At 54.0% G+C, this 18227-nt stretch overlaps 1 protein-coding gene across 2 annotated transcripts in view; it reads left to right on the forward strand.

Moving 5' to 3' along the window:
• Positions 1-18227, forward strand: part of POLA1 (DNA polymerase alpha 1, catalytic subunit) — a 110998-nt gene that overhangs the window by 78685 nt on the left and 14086 nt on the right. For both annotated transcript variants that reach the window (XM_076063645.1, XM_032978612.2), the window contains 6 exons: positions 1304-1509; positions 2281-2413; positions 7755-7886; positions 11082-11256; positions 14397-14602; positions 17810-17935. In XM_076063645.1, the coding sequence (XP_075919760.1) occupies positions 1304-1509; positions 2281-2413; positions 7755-7886; positions 11082-11256; positions 14397-14602; positions 17810-17935 (978 nt within the window). The remainder of the gene's footprint in view (positions 1-1303; positions 1510-2280; positions 2414-7754; positions 7887-11081; positions 11257-14396; positions 14603-17809; positions 17936-18227) is intronic.

The following is an 18227-nucleotide window of genomic DNA, read 5'->3' on the forward strand; positions in this document are numbered from 1 at the left end:
CCACAGTGCCGGTAGCCTTCATAGCTGCTGCTACTCGTTACTAACAGCACTTGCCCCTACAGTCTGTAGAGGCTACACGGGGGACCTTTGTCCGTGTCTACCTTCATAGCTGCTGCTGCTGCTCGCTAACAGCACTTGCCCCTGCAGTCTGTAGAGGCTACACGGGGGACCTTTGTCCGTGTCTACCTTCATAGCTGCTGCTACTCGCTAATAACAGCACTTGCCCCTGCAGTCTGTAGAGGCTACACGGGGGACCTTTGTCCGTGTCTATCTTCATAGCTGCTGCTACTCGCTAATAACAGCACTTGCCCCAGCAGTCTGTAGAGGCTACACGGGGGACCTTTGTCCGTGTCTACCTTCATAGGTGCTGCTACTCGCTACTAACAGCACTTGCCCCTGCAGTCTGTAGAGGCTACACGGGGGACCTTTGTCTGTGTCTACCTTCATAGCTGCTGCTACTCGCTAATAACAGCACTTGCCCCTGCAGTCTGTTAGAGGCTACACGGGGGATCTTTGTCTGTGTCTACCTTCATAGGTGCTGCTGCTACTCGCTACTAACAGCACTTGCCCCTACAGTCTGTTACAGGCTACACGGGGGATCTTTGTCTGTGTCTACCTTCATAGGCGGTGCTGCTACTCGCTACTAACAGCACTTGCCCCTGCAGTCTGTAGAGGCTACACGGGGGATCTTTGTCTGTGTCTACCTTCACAGGTGCTGCTGCTACTCGCTACTAACAGCACTTGCCCCTGCAGTCTGTTAGAGGCTACACGGGGGATCTTTGTCTGTGTCTACCTTCACAGGTGCTGCTGCTACTCGCTACTAACAGCACTTGCCCCTGCGGTCTGTTACAGGCTACACGGGGGATCTTTGTCTGTGTCTACCTTCATAGGCGGTGCTGCTACTCGCTACTAACAGCACTTGCCCCTACAGTCTGTTAGAGGCTACACGGGGGATCTTTGTCTGTGTCTACCTTCATAGGTGCTGCTGCTACTCGCTACTAACAGCACTTGCCCCTGCGGTCTGTTACAGGCTACACGGGGGATCTTGTTTTTGTCTTTGGGGTTCAACGTGCGAGGTGTGGGTTCACGTGCGAGGTGTGGGTTCAACGTGCGAGGTGTGTGCGTGGTGTGTGTTCACGTGCGAGGTGTGGGTTCAACGTGCGAGGTGTGTGTTCACGTGCGAGGTGTGGGTTCACGTGCGAGGTGTGGGTTCACGTGCGAGGTGTGGGTTCAACGTGCGTGCGGGGGGATGAGGGGGGGGGTTCCGCGCGTCCGTGACGTCGCCGCGCTCCCTCCCCCGCAGGTGAAGGCGGAGGTGAACCGCTCGTACCGCTTGCTGGAGATCGACGTGGACGGCGTCTACCGCTCCATGCTGCTGCTGAAGAAGAAGAAGTACGCGGCGCTGAGCGTCGAGCGGCAGGCCGACGGCTCCTGCACCACCCGGCAGGAGCTCAAGGGCCTGGACATCGTGCGGCGCGACTGGTGCGACCTGGCCAAGACCTGCGGCAAGTGAGTGGCGCGTCTCTCTCTCTCATCATCATCATCATCGTCATCACCGTGATGATGAGGATGATGAGCAGGCGTCAGGGTTCGGGATCGAACCGACGACCTCCTGCGTGCCAGGCGAGGTAGTCAACATCTCCTAGCCACCGTGATGATGATGATGATGATGAGAGAGAGACGCGCAAACTCCAAATGTACAGCAGGCACCGTCAGGGTCGGGGTCGAACCCACGAACTCCTGTACACCAGGCGAGGTAGTTAACATCTCCGAGCCACCGTGATGATGATGATGAGAGAGAGAGAGACGCGCAAACTCCCAATGTAGAGCAGGCGTCAGGGTTCGGGATCGAACCGACGACCTCCTGCGCTCCAGGCGAGGTAGTCAACATCTCCTAGCCACCGTGATGATGATGATGATGAGAGAGAGACGTGCAAACTCCAAATGTACAGCAGGCACCGTCAGGGTCGGGGTCGAACCCACGAACTCCTGTACACCAGGCGAGGTAGTTAACATCTTTTATTTTCAGTTTATTTTTACTGTGGGTTTTCTGCTTTAATTATTTTCGATTTATTCGTTTTATTATTTATTATTATTTTGTATCTTTATTTTTTTATTTTTTGGGTTTCCTATTTACTAGACTTTATTGAAAGAACCGAGAAGATGATCTCCTAGCCACCGTGGCGCGCGCACTGTGGTCTGGTGTTGTTGCATCACGCTGAATTGCAATCACCCCCTCTCCCTCCCTCCCCTCTCTGTCCCACGGTGGCGTCCACCCAGCTACGTGATCGGACAGATTCTGTCCGACCAGTCGCGCGGAGACATCTTGGACAAGATCCAGAGCCACCTGGAGGAGACGGGGCGCAGGGTGGCCGACGGTACGGTGGACGTCAAGCAGTACCACATACACAAGGTGCGTGCCTGTGACTACCCACACCTACCTATACAGCTACACACACACCTACCTATACAGCTACACACACACCTACTTAACTACACACCTACCTATACAGCTACACACACACACCTACTTAACTACACACCTACCTATACAGCTACACACACACCGACTTAACTACACACCTACCTATACAGCTACCTACACACCTACCTATACAGCTACACACACAGCTACTTAACTACACACCTACCTAGACAACTACACACACACCTACTTAACTACACACCTACCTATACAACTACACACACACCTACTTAACTACACACCTACCTATACAGCTACTTACACACCTACCTATACAACTACACACACACCTACTTAACTACACACCTACCTATACAGCTACCTACACACCTACCTAGACTACACACACACCTACTTAACTACACACCTACCTATACAGCTACCCACACACCGACTTACCTACATGCCTACCTATACAGCTACTCACACCGACTTACCTACACGCCTACCTATACAGCTACCCACACCGACTTACCTACACACCTACTTATACAGCTACCCACACACCTACTTACCTACACACCTACTTATACAGCTACCCATACACCGACTTACCTACACACCTACCTATACAGCTACCCACACACCGACTTACCTACACACCTACCTATACAGCTACACACACACACCTACTTAACTACACACCTACCTATACAGCTACACACACCTACTTAACTACACACCTACCTATACAGCTACCTACACACCTACCTATACAGCTACACACACCTACTTAACTACACACCTACCTATACAGCTACACACACACCTACTTAACTACACACCTACCTATACAGCTACCTACACACCTACCTATACAGCTACACACACCTACTTAACTACACACCTACCTATACAGCTACTTACACACCTACCTATACAACTACACACACACCTACTTAACTACACACCTACCTATACAGCTACCTACACACCTACCTAGACAACTACACACACCTGCTTAACTACACACCTACCTATACAGCTACCCACACATCTACCTATACAGCTACACACACACCTACTTAACTACACATCTACCTATACAACTACACACACACCTACTTAACTACACACCTACCTATACAGCTACCTACACACCTACCTAGACAACTACACACACACCTACTTAACTACACACCTACCTATACAGCTACCTACACACCTACCTAGACAACTACACACACACCTACTTAACTACACACCTACCTCTACAGCTACCTACACACCTACCTAGACAACTACACACACACCTACTTAACTACACACCTACCTAGACAACTACACACACACCTATTTAACTACACACCTACCTATACAGCTACCTACACACCTACCTATACAGCTACACACACACCTACTTAACTACACACCTACCTATACAGCTACCTACACACCTACCTAGACTACACACACACCTACTTAACTACACACCTACCTATACAGCTACACACACACCTACCTATACAGCTACACACACACCTACTTAACTACACACCTACCTATACAGCTACACACACACACCTACTTAACTACACACCTACCTATACAGCTACACACACACCGACTTAACTACACACCTACCTATACAGCTACCTACACACCTACCTATACAGCTACACACACACCTACTTAACTACACACCTACCTAGACAACTACACACACACCTACTTAACTACACACCTACCTATACAACTACACACACACCTACTTAACTACACACCTACCTATACAGCTACTTACACACCTACCTATACAACTACACACACACCTACTTAACTACACACCTACCTATACAGCTACCTACACACCTACCTAGACTACACACACACCTACTTAACTACACACCTACCTATACAGCTACCCACACACCGACTTACCTACACGCCTACCTATACAGCTACTCACACCGACTTACCTACACGCCTACCTATACAGCTACCCACACCGACTTACCTACACACCTACTTATACAGCTACCCACACACCTACTTACCTACACACCTACTTATACAGCTACCCATACACCGACTTACCTACACACCTACCTATACAGCTACCCACACACCGACTTACCTACACACCTACCTATACAGCTACACACACACACCTACTTAACTACACACCTACCTAGACAACTACACACACCTATTTAACTACACACCTACCTATACAGCTACCTACACACCTACCTATACAGCTACACACACCTACTTAACTACACACCTACCTATACAGCTACACACACACCTACTTAACTACACACCTACCTATACAGCTACCTACACACCTACCTATACAGCTACACACACCTACTTAACTACACACCTACCTATACAGCTACTTACACACCTACCTATACAACTACACACACACCTACTTAACTACACACCTACCTATACAGCTACCTACACACCTACCTAGACAACTACACACACCTGCTTAACTACACACCTACCTATACAGCTACCCACACATCTACCTATACAGCTACACACACACCTACTTAACTACACATCTACCTATACAACTACACACACACCTGCTTAACTACACACCTACCTATACAGCTACCTACACACCTACCTATGCAACTACACACACACCTACTTAACTACACACCTACCTATACAGCTACCTACACACCTACCTATACAACTACACACACACCTGCTTAACTACACACCTACCTATACAGCTACCTACACACCTACCTATGCAACTACACACACACCTACTTAACTACACACCTACCTATACAGCTACCTACACACCTACCTATACAACTACACACACACCTACTTAACTACACACCTACCTATACAGCTACCTACACACCTACCTAGACAACTACACACACCTACTTAACTACACACCTACCTATACAGCTACCTACACACCTACATAGACAACTACACACAAACCTACTTAACTACACACCTACCTATGCAACTACACACACACCTACTTAACTACACACCTACCTATACAGCTACCTACACACCTACCTATACAACTACACACACACCTACTTAACTACACACCTACCTATACAGCTACCTACACACCTACCTAGACAACTACACACACCTACTTAACTACACACCTACCTATACAGCTACCTACACACCTACATAGACAACTACACACAAACCTACTTAACTACACATCTACCTATACAACTACACACACACCTACTTAACTACACACCTACCTATACAGCTACCTACACACCTACCTAGACAACTACACACACACCTACTTAACTACACACCTACCTATACAGCTACCTACACACCTACCTAGACAACTACACACACACCTACTTAACTACACACCTACCTCTACAGCTACCTACACACCTACCTAGACAACTACACACACACCTACTTAACTACACACCTACCTAGACAACTACACACACACCTATTTAACTACACACCTACCTATACAGCTACCTACACACCTACCTATACAGCTACACACACACCTACTTAACTACACACCTACCTATACAGCTACCTACACACCTACCTAGACTACACACACACCTACTTAACTACACACCTACCTATACAGCTACACACACACCTACCTATACAGCTACACACACACCTACTTAACTACACACCTACCTATACAGCTACACACACACACCTACTTAACTACACACCTACCTATACAGCTACACACACACCGACTTAACTACACACCTACCTATACAGCTACCTACACACCTACCTATACAGCTACACACACACCTACTTAACTACACACCTACCTAGACAACTACACACACACCTACTTAACTACACACCTACCTATACAACTACACACACACCTACTTAACTACACACCTACCTATACAGCTACTTACACACCTACCTATACAACTACACACACACCTACTTAACTACACACCTACCTATACAGCTACCTACACACCTACCTAGACTACACACACACCTACTTAACTACACACCTACCTATACAGCTACCCACACACCGACTTACCTACACGCCTACCTATACAGCTACTCACACCGACTTACCTACACGCCTACCTATACAGCTACCCACACCGACTTACCTACACACCTACTTATACAGCTACCCACACACCTACTTACCTACACACCTACCTATACAGCTACCCACACACCGACTTACCTACACACCTACCTATACAGCTACACACACACACCTACTTAACTACACACCTACCTAGACAACTACACACACCTATTTAACTACACACCTACCTATACAGCTACCTACACACCTACCTATACAGCTACACACACCTACTTAACTACACACCTACCTATACAGCTACACACACACCTACTTAACTACACACCTACCTATACAGCTACCTACACACCTACCTATACAGCTACACACACCTACTTAACTACACACCTACCTATACAGCTACTTACACACCTACCTATACAACTACACACACACCTACTTAACTACACACCTACCTATACAGCTACCTACACACCTACCTAGACAACTACACACACCTGCTTAACTACACACCTACCTATACAGCTACCCACACATCTACCTATACAGCTACACACACACCTACTTAACTACACATCTACCTATACAACTACACACACACCTGCTTAACTACACACCTACCTATACAGCTACCTACACACCTACCTATGCAACTACACACACACCTACTTAACTACACACCTACCTATACAGCTACCTACACACCTACCTATACAACTACACACACACCTGCTTAACTACACACCTACCTATACAGCTACCTACACACCTACCTATGCAACTACACACACACCTACTTAACTACACACCTACCTATACAGCTACCTACACACCTACCTATACAACTACACACACACCTACTTAACTACACACCTACCTATACAGCTACCTACACACCTACCTATACAACTACACACACTCCTACTTAACTACACACCTACCTATACAACTAACTACACACCTACCTAGACAACTACCCACACACCTACTTAACTACACACCTACCTATACAACTACCCACACACCTATCCACACACCAACCTAGGCACCTACCAACGGCACGGTGGACGTCCGGCAGTACCGCATCGCTCACTGCACGTGCTGAGGGGCTCGCATTGATGCTCACCGCCCCCCACCTCTCCCCCCACCTCTCCCCCCCCACCTCTCCCCCCCCCCCCACTTGCCCCACCCCCCCTCCCTCCTCCTCCCTCCCTCCCCCCACCACCACCAAAGGCGCTGACCAAGGACCCCCAGGACTACCCAGACAAGCGGGCCTTGCCCCATGTCCACGTAGCCCTCTGGGTGAACTCCCAGGCGGGCAAGCGGCTGAGGGCGGGCGACACAGTCACCTACGTAGTGTGCCAGGTGCTGGGAGGGTGGTGGGTGGGTGGTGGGTGGGTGGGTGGTGGGTGGGTGGGTGGTGGGTGGGTAGTGGGTGGGTGGGTGGCTGGTGGGTGGGTGGGTGGAGGGAGGGTGGGTGGGTGGGTGGTGGATGGGTGGTGAGTGGGTGGGTGGGAGGGTGGGTGGGTGGTGGGTGGGTGGGTGGTGGGTGGGTGGGTGGAGGGAGGGTGGGTGGAGGGAGGGTGGGTGGGTGGAGGGAGGGTGGGTGGGTGGGTGGGTGGAGGGAGGGTCGGTGGGTGGTGGGTGGGTGGGTGGAGGGAGGAGTTTGGGGGAGTGACTGCTTGAGATGCGTGAAGCGCGTGTGAGGTGAGGCGAGTGACGTGAGTGAGGCGAGTGACGTGAGTGAGGCGAGTGACGTGAGTGAGGTGAGTGAGGTGAGTGAGGTGAGTGACGTGAGTGAGGCGAGTGACGTGAGTGAGGCGAGTGACGTGAGTGAGGTGAGTGAGGTGAGTGACGTGAGTGAGGGGAGTGACGTGAGGTGAGTGACGTGAGTGAGGTGAGTGAGGTGAGTGACGTGAGTGAGGGGAGTGAGGTGAGTGAGGTGAGTGAGGTGAGTGACGTGAGTGAGGCGAGTGACGTGAGTGAGGTGAGTGACGTGAGTGAGGTGAGTGACGTGAGTGAGGTGAGTGAGGTGAGTGACGTGAGTGAGGCGAGTGACGTGAGTGAGGCGAGTGACGTGAGTGAGGTGAGTGAGGTGAGTGACGTGAGTGAGGGGAGTGACGTGAGGTGAGTGACGTGAGTGAGGTGAGTGAGGTGAGTGACGTGAGTGAGGGGAGTGAGGTGAGTGAGGTGAGTGAGGTGAGTGACGTGAGTGAGGCGAGTGACGTGAGTGAGGTGAGTGACGTGAGTGAGGTGAGTGACGTGAGTGAGGTGAGTGAGGTGAGTGACGTGAGGTGAGGCGAGTGACGTGAGTGAGGCGAGTGACGTGAGTGAGGTGAGTGAGGTGAGTGAGGTGAGTGAGGGGAGTGACGTGAGTGAGGCGAGTGACGTGAGTGAGGTGAGTGAGGTGAGTGAGGTGAGTGAGGGGAGTGACGTGAGTGAGGGGAGTGACGTGAGTGAGGGGAGTGACGTGAGGTGAGTGACGTGAGTGAGGTGAGTGAGGTGAGTGACGTGAGTGAGGGGAGTGACGTGAGTGAGGTGAGTGAGGTGAGTGAGGTGAGTGACGTGAGAGAGGGGAGTGACGTGAGTGAGGTGAGTGAGGCGAGTGACGTGAGTGAGGCGAGTGAGGTGAGTGAGGTGAGTGACGTGAGTGAGGTGAGTGACGTGAGTGAGGTGAGTGACGTGAGAGAGGGGAGTGACGTGAGTGAGGTGAGTGAGGCGAGTGACGTGAGTGAGGCGAGTGAGGTGAGTGAGGCGAGTGACGTGAGTGAGGTGAGTGACGTGAGTGAGGTGAGTGACGTGAGTGAGGTGAGTGAGGTGAGTGAGTGACGTGAGTGAGGTGAGTGAGGTGAGTGAGGGGAGTGACGTGAGTGACGTGAGTGAGGCGAGTGACGTGAGTGAGGTGAGTGAGGTGAGTGAGTGAGGTGAGTGAGGTGAGTGAGGTGAGTGAGGTGAGTGAGGTGAGTGAGGTGAGTGAGGTGAGTGAGGTGAGTGAGGTGAGTGACGTGAGTGAGGTGAGTGACGTGAGTGAGGTGAGTGAGGTGAGTGACGTGAGTGAGGTGAGTGAGGTGAGTGAGGTGAGTGAGGTGAGTGAGGTGAGTGAGGTGAGTGAGGTGAGTGAGGTGAGTGAGTGACGTGAGTGAGGTGAGTGAGGTGAGTGAGGGGAGTGACGTGAGTGACGTGAGTGAGGCGAGTGACGTGAGTGAGGTGAGTGAGGTGAGTGAGTGAGGTGAGTGAGGTGAGTGAGGTGAGTGAGGTGAGTGAGGTGAGTGAGGTGAGTGAGGTGAGTGAGGTGAGTGAGGTGAGTGAGGTGAGTGACGTGAGTGAGGTGAGTGACGTGAGTGAGGTGAGTGAGGTGAGTGACGTGAGTGAGGTGAGTGAGGTGAGTGAGGTGAGTGAGGTGAGTGAGGTGAGTGAGGTGAGTGAGGTGAGTGAGGTGAGTGAGGTGAGTGAGGTGAGTGACGTGAGTGAGGTGAGTGAGGCGAGTGACGTGAGTGAGGCGAGTGACGTGAGTGAGGTGAGTGAGGTGAGTGACGTGAGTGAGGTGAGTGAGGTGAGTGAGGCGAGTGAGGCGAGTGACGTGAGTGAGGCGAGTGAGGTGAGTGAGGCGAGTGACGTGAGTGAGGTGAGTGACGTGAGTGAGGTGAGTGAGGTGAGTGAGGTGAGTGAGGCGAGTGACGTGAGTGAGGTGAGTGAGGTGAGTGACGTGAGTGAGGTGAGTGAGGTGAGTGAGGTGAGTGAGGTGAGTGAGGTGAGTGAGGCGAGTGACGTGAGTGAGGTGAGTGACGTGAGTGAGGTGAGTGACGTGAGTGACGTGAGGTGAGTGACGTGAGTGAGGTGAGTGACGTGAGTGAGGTGAGTGAGGTGAGGTGAGGTGTGTGAGGTGAGTGAGTGAGTGAGGTGAGTGAGTGAGGTGAGTGAGGTGTGTGAGGTGAGTGAGTGAGTGAGGTGAGTGAGTGAGGTGAGTGAGGTGTGTGAGGTGAGTGATGTGTGTGAGGTGAGTGACGTGAGTGAGGCGAGTGACGTGGGTGTCCCTGTCAGTAGTAGGGGCGGTGATGATTGACTGCTGTGTGGGTCTAGCCTAGGGGGCACCCCCAGTGGCAACTGTCCCTGTGCATCAGTCTGCTGCCAGTAGTAGGGGGTGGTGATGATTGACTGCTGTGTGGGTCTAGCCTAGGGGGCACCCCCAGTGGCAGCTGTCCCTGTGCATCAGTCTGCTGCCAGTAGCAGGGGGTGGTGACGATTGACTGCTGTGTGGCTCTAGCCCTAGGGGCTCTCCCATTGGCTGCTGGGGGAGCCGCTAGGCCAGAGACGCCACGAGAGAGAGAGAGAGAGAGACACGGCAAACTCCAAATAAGCAGCAGCACGCATCGGCGGGGTCAGCATCGAACCCGCGACCTCCCGGCGCACCAGCCCGAGGCAGTCCAACATCTCATCACCGCGGCTAGCCCCCCAGCCTCTAGGGGCGTCTCCTCCACCCCCCGCAATGGCAATGGCAGCCGTTCCCTCGACAAGCCTTCGGCGCTGACCGTCGGCGATGGGTTTTGCGGCTTGGTGCAGGACGGCTCGGGCCTAGCGGCGAGTCAGCGGGCCTACGCTCCGGAGCAGCTGCAGCGACTGGAGAGTCTCCGCGTGGACACGGAGTATTACCTCGCCAGCCAGGTGCTGCCCGTGGTCTCCAGGCTCTGCGAGCCCATGGAGGGAGTGGACGCGCAGGTCATCGCCGAGTGGCTCGGTGGGTTTACGGGGGGCTCGCTCGGCGCGCTGCACTGTCCGCGCTCGCCGCACTACACTCACCGCACTAACCACACTCACCGCAATAACCACGCTACACTCGCCGCACTCACAGCACTAACCACGCTACACTCACCACACTCACAGCACTAACCACACTACACTCGCCACACTCACAGCACTAACCACACTACACTCACCACACTCACAGCACTAACCACACTACACTCGCCACACTCACAGCACTAACCACACTACACTCGCCACACTCGCCACACTCACCGCAATAACCACGCTACACTCGCCGCACTCACAGCACTAACCACACTACACTCACCACACTCACAGCACTAACCACACTACACTCACCACACTCACAACACTAACCACACTACACTCGCCACACTCACCACACTCACCGCAATAACCACGCTACACTCGCCGCACTCACAGCACTAACCACACTACACTCACCACACTCACAACACTAACCACACTACACTCGCCACACTCACCACACTCACCGCAATAACCACGCTACACTCGCCGCACTCACAGCACTAACCACACTACACTCACCACACTCACAGCACTAACCACACTACACTCACCACACTCACAACACTAACCACACTACACTCGCCACACTCACCACACTCACCGCAATAACCACGCTACACTCGCCGCACTCACAGCACTAACCACACTACACTCACCACACTCACAACACTAACCACACTACACTCGCCACACTCACCACACTCACCGCAATAACCACGCTACACTCGCCGCACTCACAGCACTAACCACGCTACACTCACCACACTCACAGCACTAACCACACTACACTCACCACACTCACAACACTAACCACACTACACTCGCCACACTCACCACACTCACCGCAATAACCACGCTACACTCGCCGCACTCACAGCACTAACCACACTACACTCACCACACTCACAGCACTAACCACACTACACTCGCCACACTCACCACACTCACCGCAATAACCACGCTACACTCGCCGCACTCACAGCACTAACCACACTACACTCACCACACTCACAGCACTAACCACACTACACTCACCACACTCACAACACTAACCACACTACACTCGCCACACTCACCACACTCACCGCAATAACCACGCTACACTCGCCGCACTCACAGCACTAACCACACTACACTCACCACACTCACAGCACTAACCACACTACACTCACCACACTCACAGCACTAACCACACTACACTCGCCACACTCACCACACTCACCGCAATAACCACGCTACACTCACCGCACTAACCACACTCACCGCAATAACCACGCTACACTCGCCACACTCACCACACTCACCGCAATAACCACGCTACACTCACCACACTCACAGCACTAACCACACTACACTAACCGCACTAACCACGCTACACTCACCGCGCTACACTCACCACACTAACCACACTCACCACACCACACTCACCACACTACACTCACCACACTACACTCACCACATTCACAGCACTAACCACGCTACACTCACCACACTCACCACACTACACTCACCACACTCACCACACTACACTCACCACACTCACTGCACTAACCACACTACACTCGCCACACTCACCACACTAACCACACTACACTCGCCACACTCACCACACCACACTAACCACACTACACTCGCCACACTCACCACACTACACTCACCACACCACACTCACCACACTCACCACACTCACCACACCACACTCGCCACACTAACCACACTACACTCACCACACTCGCCACACTAACCACACCACACTCACCACACTAACCACACTACACTCACCACACTCGCCACACTAACCACACTCACCACACTCGCCACACTCACCACACCACACTCACCACACTAACCACACCACACTCACTGCACTACACTCGCCACACTCACCACACCACACTCACCACACTACACTCACCACACCACACCACACTCACCACACTCACCACACCACACTCACCACACTACACTCACCACACTCACCACACTCACCACACTACACTCGCCACACTCGCCACACCACACTTGCCACACTACACTCACCACACCACACTCACTACACCACACTACACTCACCACACTCACCACACTCACCACACTCACCACACTCACCACACTTGCCACACTACACTCACCACACCACACTACACTCACCACACCACACTACACTCACCACACCACACTCACCACACCACACTACACTCACCACACCACACCACACTACACTCACCACACTCACCACACTTGCCACACTACACTCACCACACTCACCACACTCACCACACCACACTCACCACACTCACCACACTACACTCACCACACTCACCGCACTAACCACACTACACTCTCCACACTCACCACACCACACTAACCACACTACACTTGCCACACTCACCGCACTACACACACCACACTCACCACACTACACTCACCACACTACACTCACCACACTCATCGCACTCACCACACTACACTCACCACACTCACCACACTCAACCGCACTCACCACACTACACTCACCACACTCACCACACCACACTCACCACACCACACTCACCACACTACACTCACCACACTCACCACACCACACTCACTACACTCACCACACTACACTCACCACACTCAACCGCACTCACCACACTACACTCACCACACTCACCACACCACACTCACCACACCACACTCACCACACTACACTCACCACACTCACCACACCACACTCACTACACTCACCACACTACACTCACCACACTCAACCGCACTCACCACACTACACTCACCACACTCGCCACACTCACCACACTCACCACACTACACTCAACCACACTCACCACACTACACTCTCCACACTCACTACACTCACCACACTACACTCACTACACTCACCACACTCACCACACTACACTCACCACACTCACCACACTACACTCACCACACTACACTACACTCACCACACCACACTCACCACACTCACCACACTACACTCAACCACACTCACCACACTACACCGCGTCTTCCCGGTCTTCCCGATGCCCCCCTCCCCCCGGCCCCCCCCCCCCCGCCCCCGGCCCCCCGCCCCCCCAGGCCTGGACCCGTCTCAGTTCCGAGCCTCCTCGTCCTCCTCCTCGTCGCTCTCCGTGACGTCGTCGCGCGGCGCCGGTGAGGACGAGGCCCTGCTGGGCGGCGTGGCGCAGGGCGCCGCGGAGCGGTTCGCACGGTGCGAGCGGCCCTGCGTGCCGTGCACCGCCTGCGGCGCCGGGCCCACCGTCGACGGGCCCTTCCGCGGATCGGTGAGGCGGGCGGGCCCCTCGGGCCGTGCGTGTCGGCCTGCCCGGTGGCGGGGCCGGGGCGGCCCGGGCGGCCCGGGGCAGACTCGGGGCAGACTCTCGCTCTCTCGCTCACCCACCGTCTCACTCACTCATTCACTCACCCACCATCTCACTCACCCACTCGTTCACTCACCCACCATGTCACCCACTCGTTCACTCACCCACCATCTCACTCACCCACCGTCTCACCCACTCGTTCACTCACCCACCATCTCACCCACCGTCTCACTCACCCACCGTCTCACTCACCCACCGTCTCACTCACTCGTTCGCTCACCCACCGTCTCACCCACCCACTCGTTCACTCATCCACCGTCTCACCCACCATGTCACCCATTCGTTCACTCACCCACCGTCTCACTCACCCACTCATTCACTCACTCGTTCACTCACCCACCGTCTCACCCACTCGTTCACCCACCCACCGTCTCACCCACTCGTTCACTCACTCGTTCACTCACCCACCGTCTCACTCACCCACTCGTTCACTCACCCACCGTCTCACTCACCCACCGTCTCACTCACCCACCGTCTCGCTCACCCACCGTCTCACTCACCCACCATCTCGCTCACCCACCGTCTCGCTCACCCACCGTCTCGCTCACCCACCGTCTCACTCACCCACCGTCTCACTCACCCACTCGTTCACTCACCCACCGTCTCACTCACCCACCGTCTCACTCACCCACCGTCTCGCTCACCCACCGTCTCACTCACCCACCATCTCGCTCACCCACCGTCTCGCTCACCCACCGTCTCACTCACCCACTCGTTCACTCACCCACCGTCTCACTCACCCACCGTCTCACTCACCCACCGTCTCGCTCACCCACCGTCTCACTCACCCACCATCTCGCTCACCCACCGTCTCGCTCACCCACCGTCTCGCTCACCCACCGTCTCACTCACCCACCGTCTCACTCATTCACTCACTCGTTCACTCACCCACCGTCTCGCTCACCCACCGTCTCACTCACCCACCGTCTCACTCATTCACTCACTCGTTCACTCACCCACCGTCTCGCTCACCCACCGTCTCACCCACTCGTTCACTCACTCACTCGTTCACTCACCCACCGTCTCACTCACTCGTTTACTCACCCACCGTCTCACTCACCCACTCATTCACTCACTCGTTCACTCACCCACCGTCTCACTCACCCACTGTCTCACTCACCCACTCGTTCACTCACCCACTGTCTCACTCACTCGTTCACTCACCCACTGTCTCACTCACCCACCGTCTCACTCACCCACCGTCTCGCTCACCCACCGTCTCACTCACCCACCGTCTCACTCACCCACTCGTTCACTCACCCACTGTCTCACTCACCCACCGTCTCACTCACCCACCGTCTCACTCACCCACCGTCTCACTCACCCACCGTCTCACTCACCCACCGTCTCACTCACCCACCGTCTCACTCACCCACTCGTTCACTCACCCACTGTCTCACTCACCCACTGTCTCACTCACCCACCGTCTCACTCACCCACCGTCTCACTCACCCACTCGTTCACTCACCCACTGTCTCACTCACCCACCGTCTCACTCACCCACCGTCTCACTCACCCACCGTCTCACTCACCCACCGTCTCACTCACCCACCGTCTCACTCACCCACCGTCTCACTCATTCACTCACTCGTTCACTCACCCACCGTCTCGCTCACCCACCGTCTCACCCACCCACTCGTTCACTCACTCACTCGTTCACTCACCTACCGTCTCGCTCACCCACTCGTTCACTCACTCGTTCACTCACCCACCGTCTCACTCACTCGTTTACTCACCCACCGTCTCGCTCACCCACTCGTTCACTCACCCACTCGTTCACTCACCCACCATCTCACTCACCCACTGTCTCACTCACTCACTCGTTCACTCACCCACCATCTCACCCACCGTCTCACTCACCCACTCGTTCACTCACCCACTCGTTCACTCACCCACCATCTCACTCACCCACTCATTCACTCACCCACTGTCTCACTCACCCACTCGTTCACTCACCCACCGTCTCACTCACCCACCGTCTCACTCACCCACCGTCTCACTCACCCACCGTCTCACTCACCCACCATCTCACTCACCCACTCGTTCACTCACCCACCATCTCACTCACCCACCGTCTCACTCACCCACCGTCTCACTCACCCCCCATCTCACTCACCCCCCATCTCACTCACCCACCGTCTCACTCACCCACCGTCTCACTCACCCACCGTCTCACTCACCGTCTCACTCACCCATCATCTCACTCACCCACTCATTCACTCACCCAACGTCTCACTCACCCACCGTCTCACTCACCCACCGTCTCACCCACCGTCTCACTCACCCACCATCTCACTCACCCACTCATTCACTCACCCAACGTCTCACTCACCCACCGTCTCACTCACCCATCGTCTCACCCACCGTCTCACTCACCCACCATCTCACTCACCCACTCATTCACTCACCCAACGTCTCACTCACCCACCATCTCACTCACCCACCGTCTCACTCACCCACTCATTCACTCACCCACCATCTCAAACACTCATTCACTCACCCACCATCTCACTCACCCACCATCTCACTCACCCACCATCTCACTCACCCAATCGTTCACTCAGCCACCATGTCACCCACTCATTCACTCTCCTGGCACAAGCACTGTGGTGGTTGTTGTTGTGTGTGCGATTGTGTGTTTGCGTGTGTTTGTGTGTGATTGTGTGTGTTTGTGTGAGTGTGTGATTGTGTGTGTGTATTTGCGAGTGATTGTGTGTGTTTGTGTGTGATTGTGTGTGTTTGTGTGTGTGATTGTGTGTTTGTGTGTGATTGTGTGTTTGTGTGTGATTGTGCGTGTGATTGTGTGTATGATTGTGTGTGTGTGATTGTGTGTTTGTTTGTGTGTGTGTTTGTGTGTGTGTGTGATTGTGTGTGTTTGTGTGTGTATGTGTGATTGTGTTTGTGTGTGTGTTTGTGTGTGTGATTGTGTTTGTGTGATTGTGTGTGTGATTGTGTGTGTTCGTGTGTGTGTTTGTGCGTGTGATTGTGTGTGTTTTGGGTGTGATTGTGTGCGTGTGTGTGTGTTTGTGTGTGTGTGTGATTGTGCGTGTGTGATTGTGTGTTTGTTTGTGTGTGTGATTGTGTGTGTGTGTTTGTGTGTGTGCCACCCAGGGTGTCCACATCCAGCCGAGTCTGCTGTGCTGCGCCAGCTGTGAAGCGTCACAGCTGGCGAGCCTCCCGGCACTGTGCAACCGCCTCCAGATGGACGTGCGGCGTCACGTCGGCCGCTACCACGCGGTGAGAGGCGCCACCCTCGCCACCCTCGCCACCCTCGCCACCCTCGCCACCCTCACCACCCTCGCCACGCCACCCTCGCCACGCGACCCTCGCCACCCTCACCACCCTCGCCACCCTCACCACCCTCGCCACCCTCGCCACCCTCACCACCCTCGCCACGCCACCCTCGCCACCCTCACCACCCTCGCCACCCTCGCCACGCCACACTCGCCACACTCGCCACCCTCGTCAGCCTCAACACCCTCAACACCCTCGCCACCCTCGCCACCCTCGCCACGCCACCCACGCCACC

This window comes from Petromyzon marinus, unplaced genomic scaffold (genome assembly GCF_048934315.1).
Source record: "Petromyzon marinus isolate PM22_M1 ecotype Great Lakes invasive population unplaced genomic scaffold, UKy_Petmar_22M1.pri1.0 PM_Scaffold_17, whole genome shotgun sequence".
NCBI lineage: Eukaryota > Metazoa > Chordata > Hyperoartia > Petromyzontiformes > Petromyzontidae > Petromyzon > Petromyzon marinus.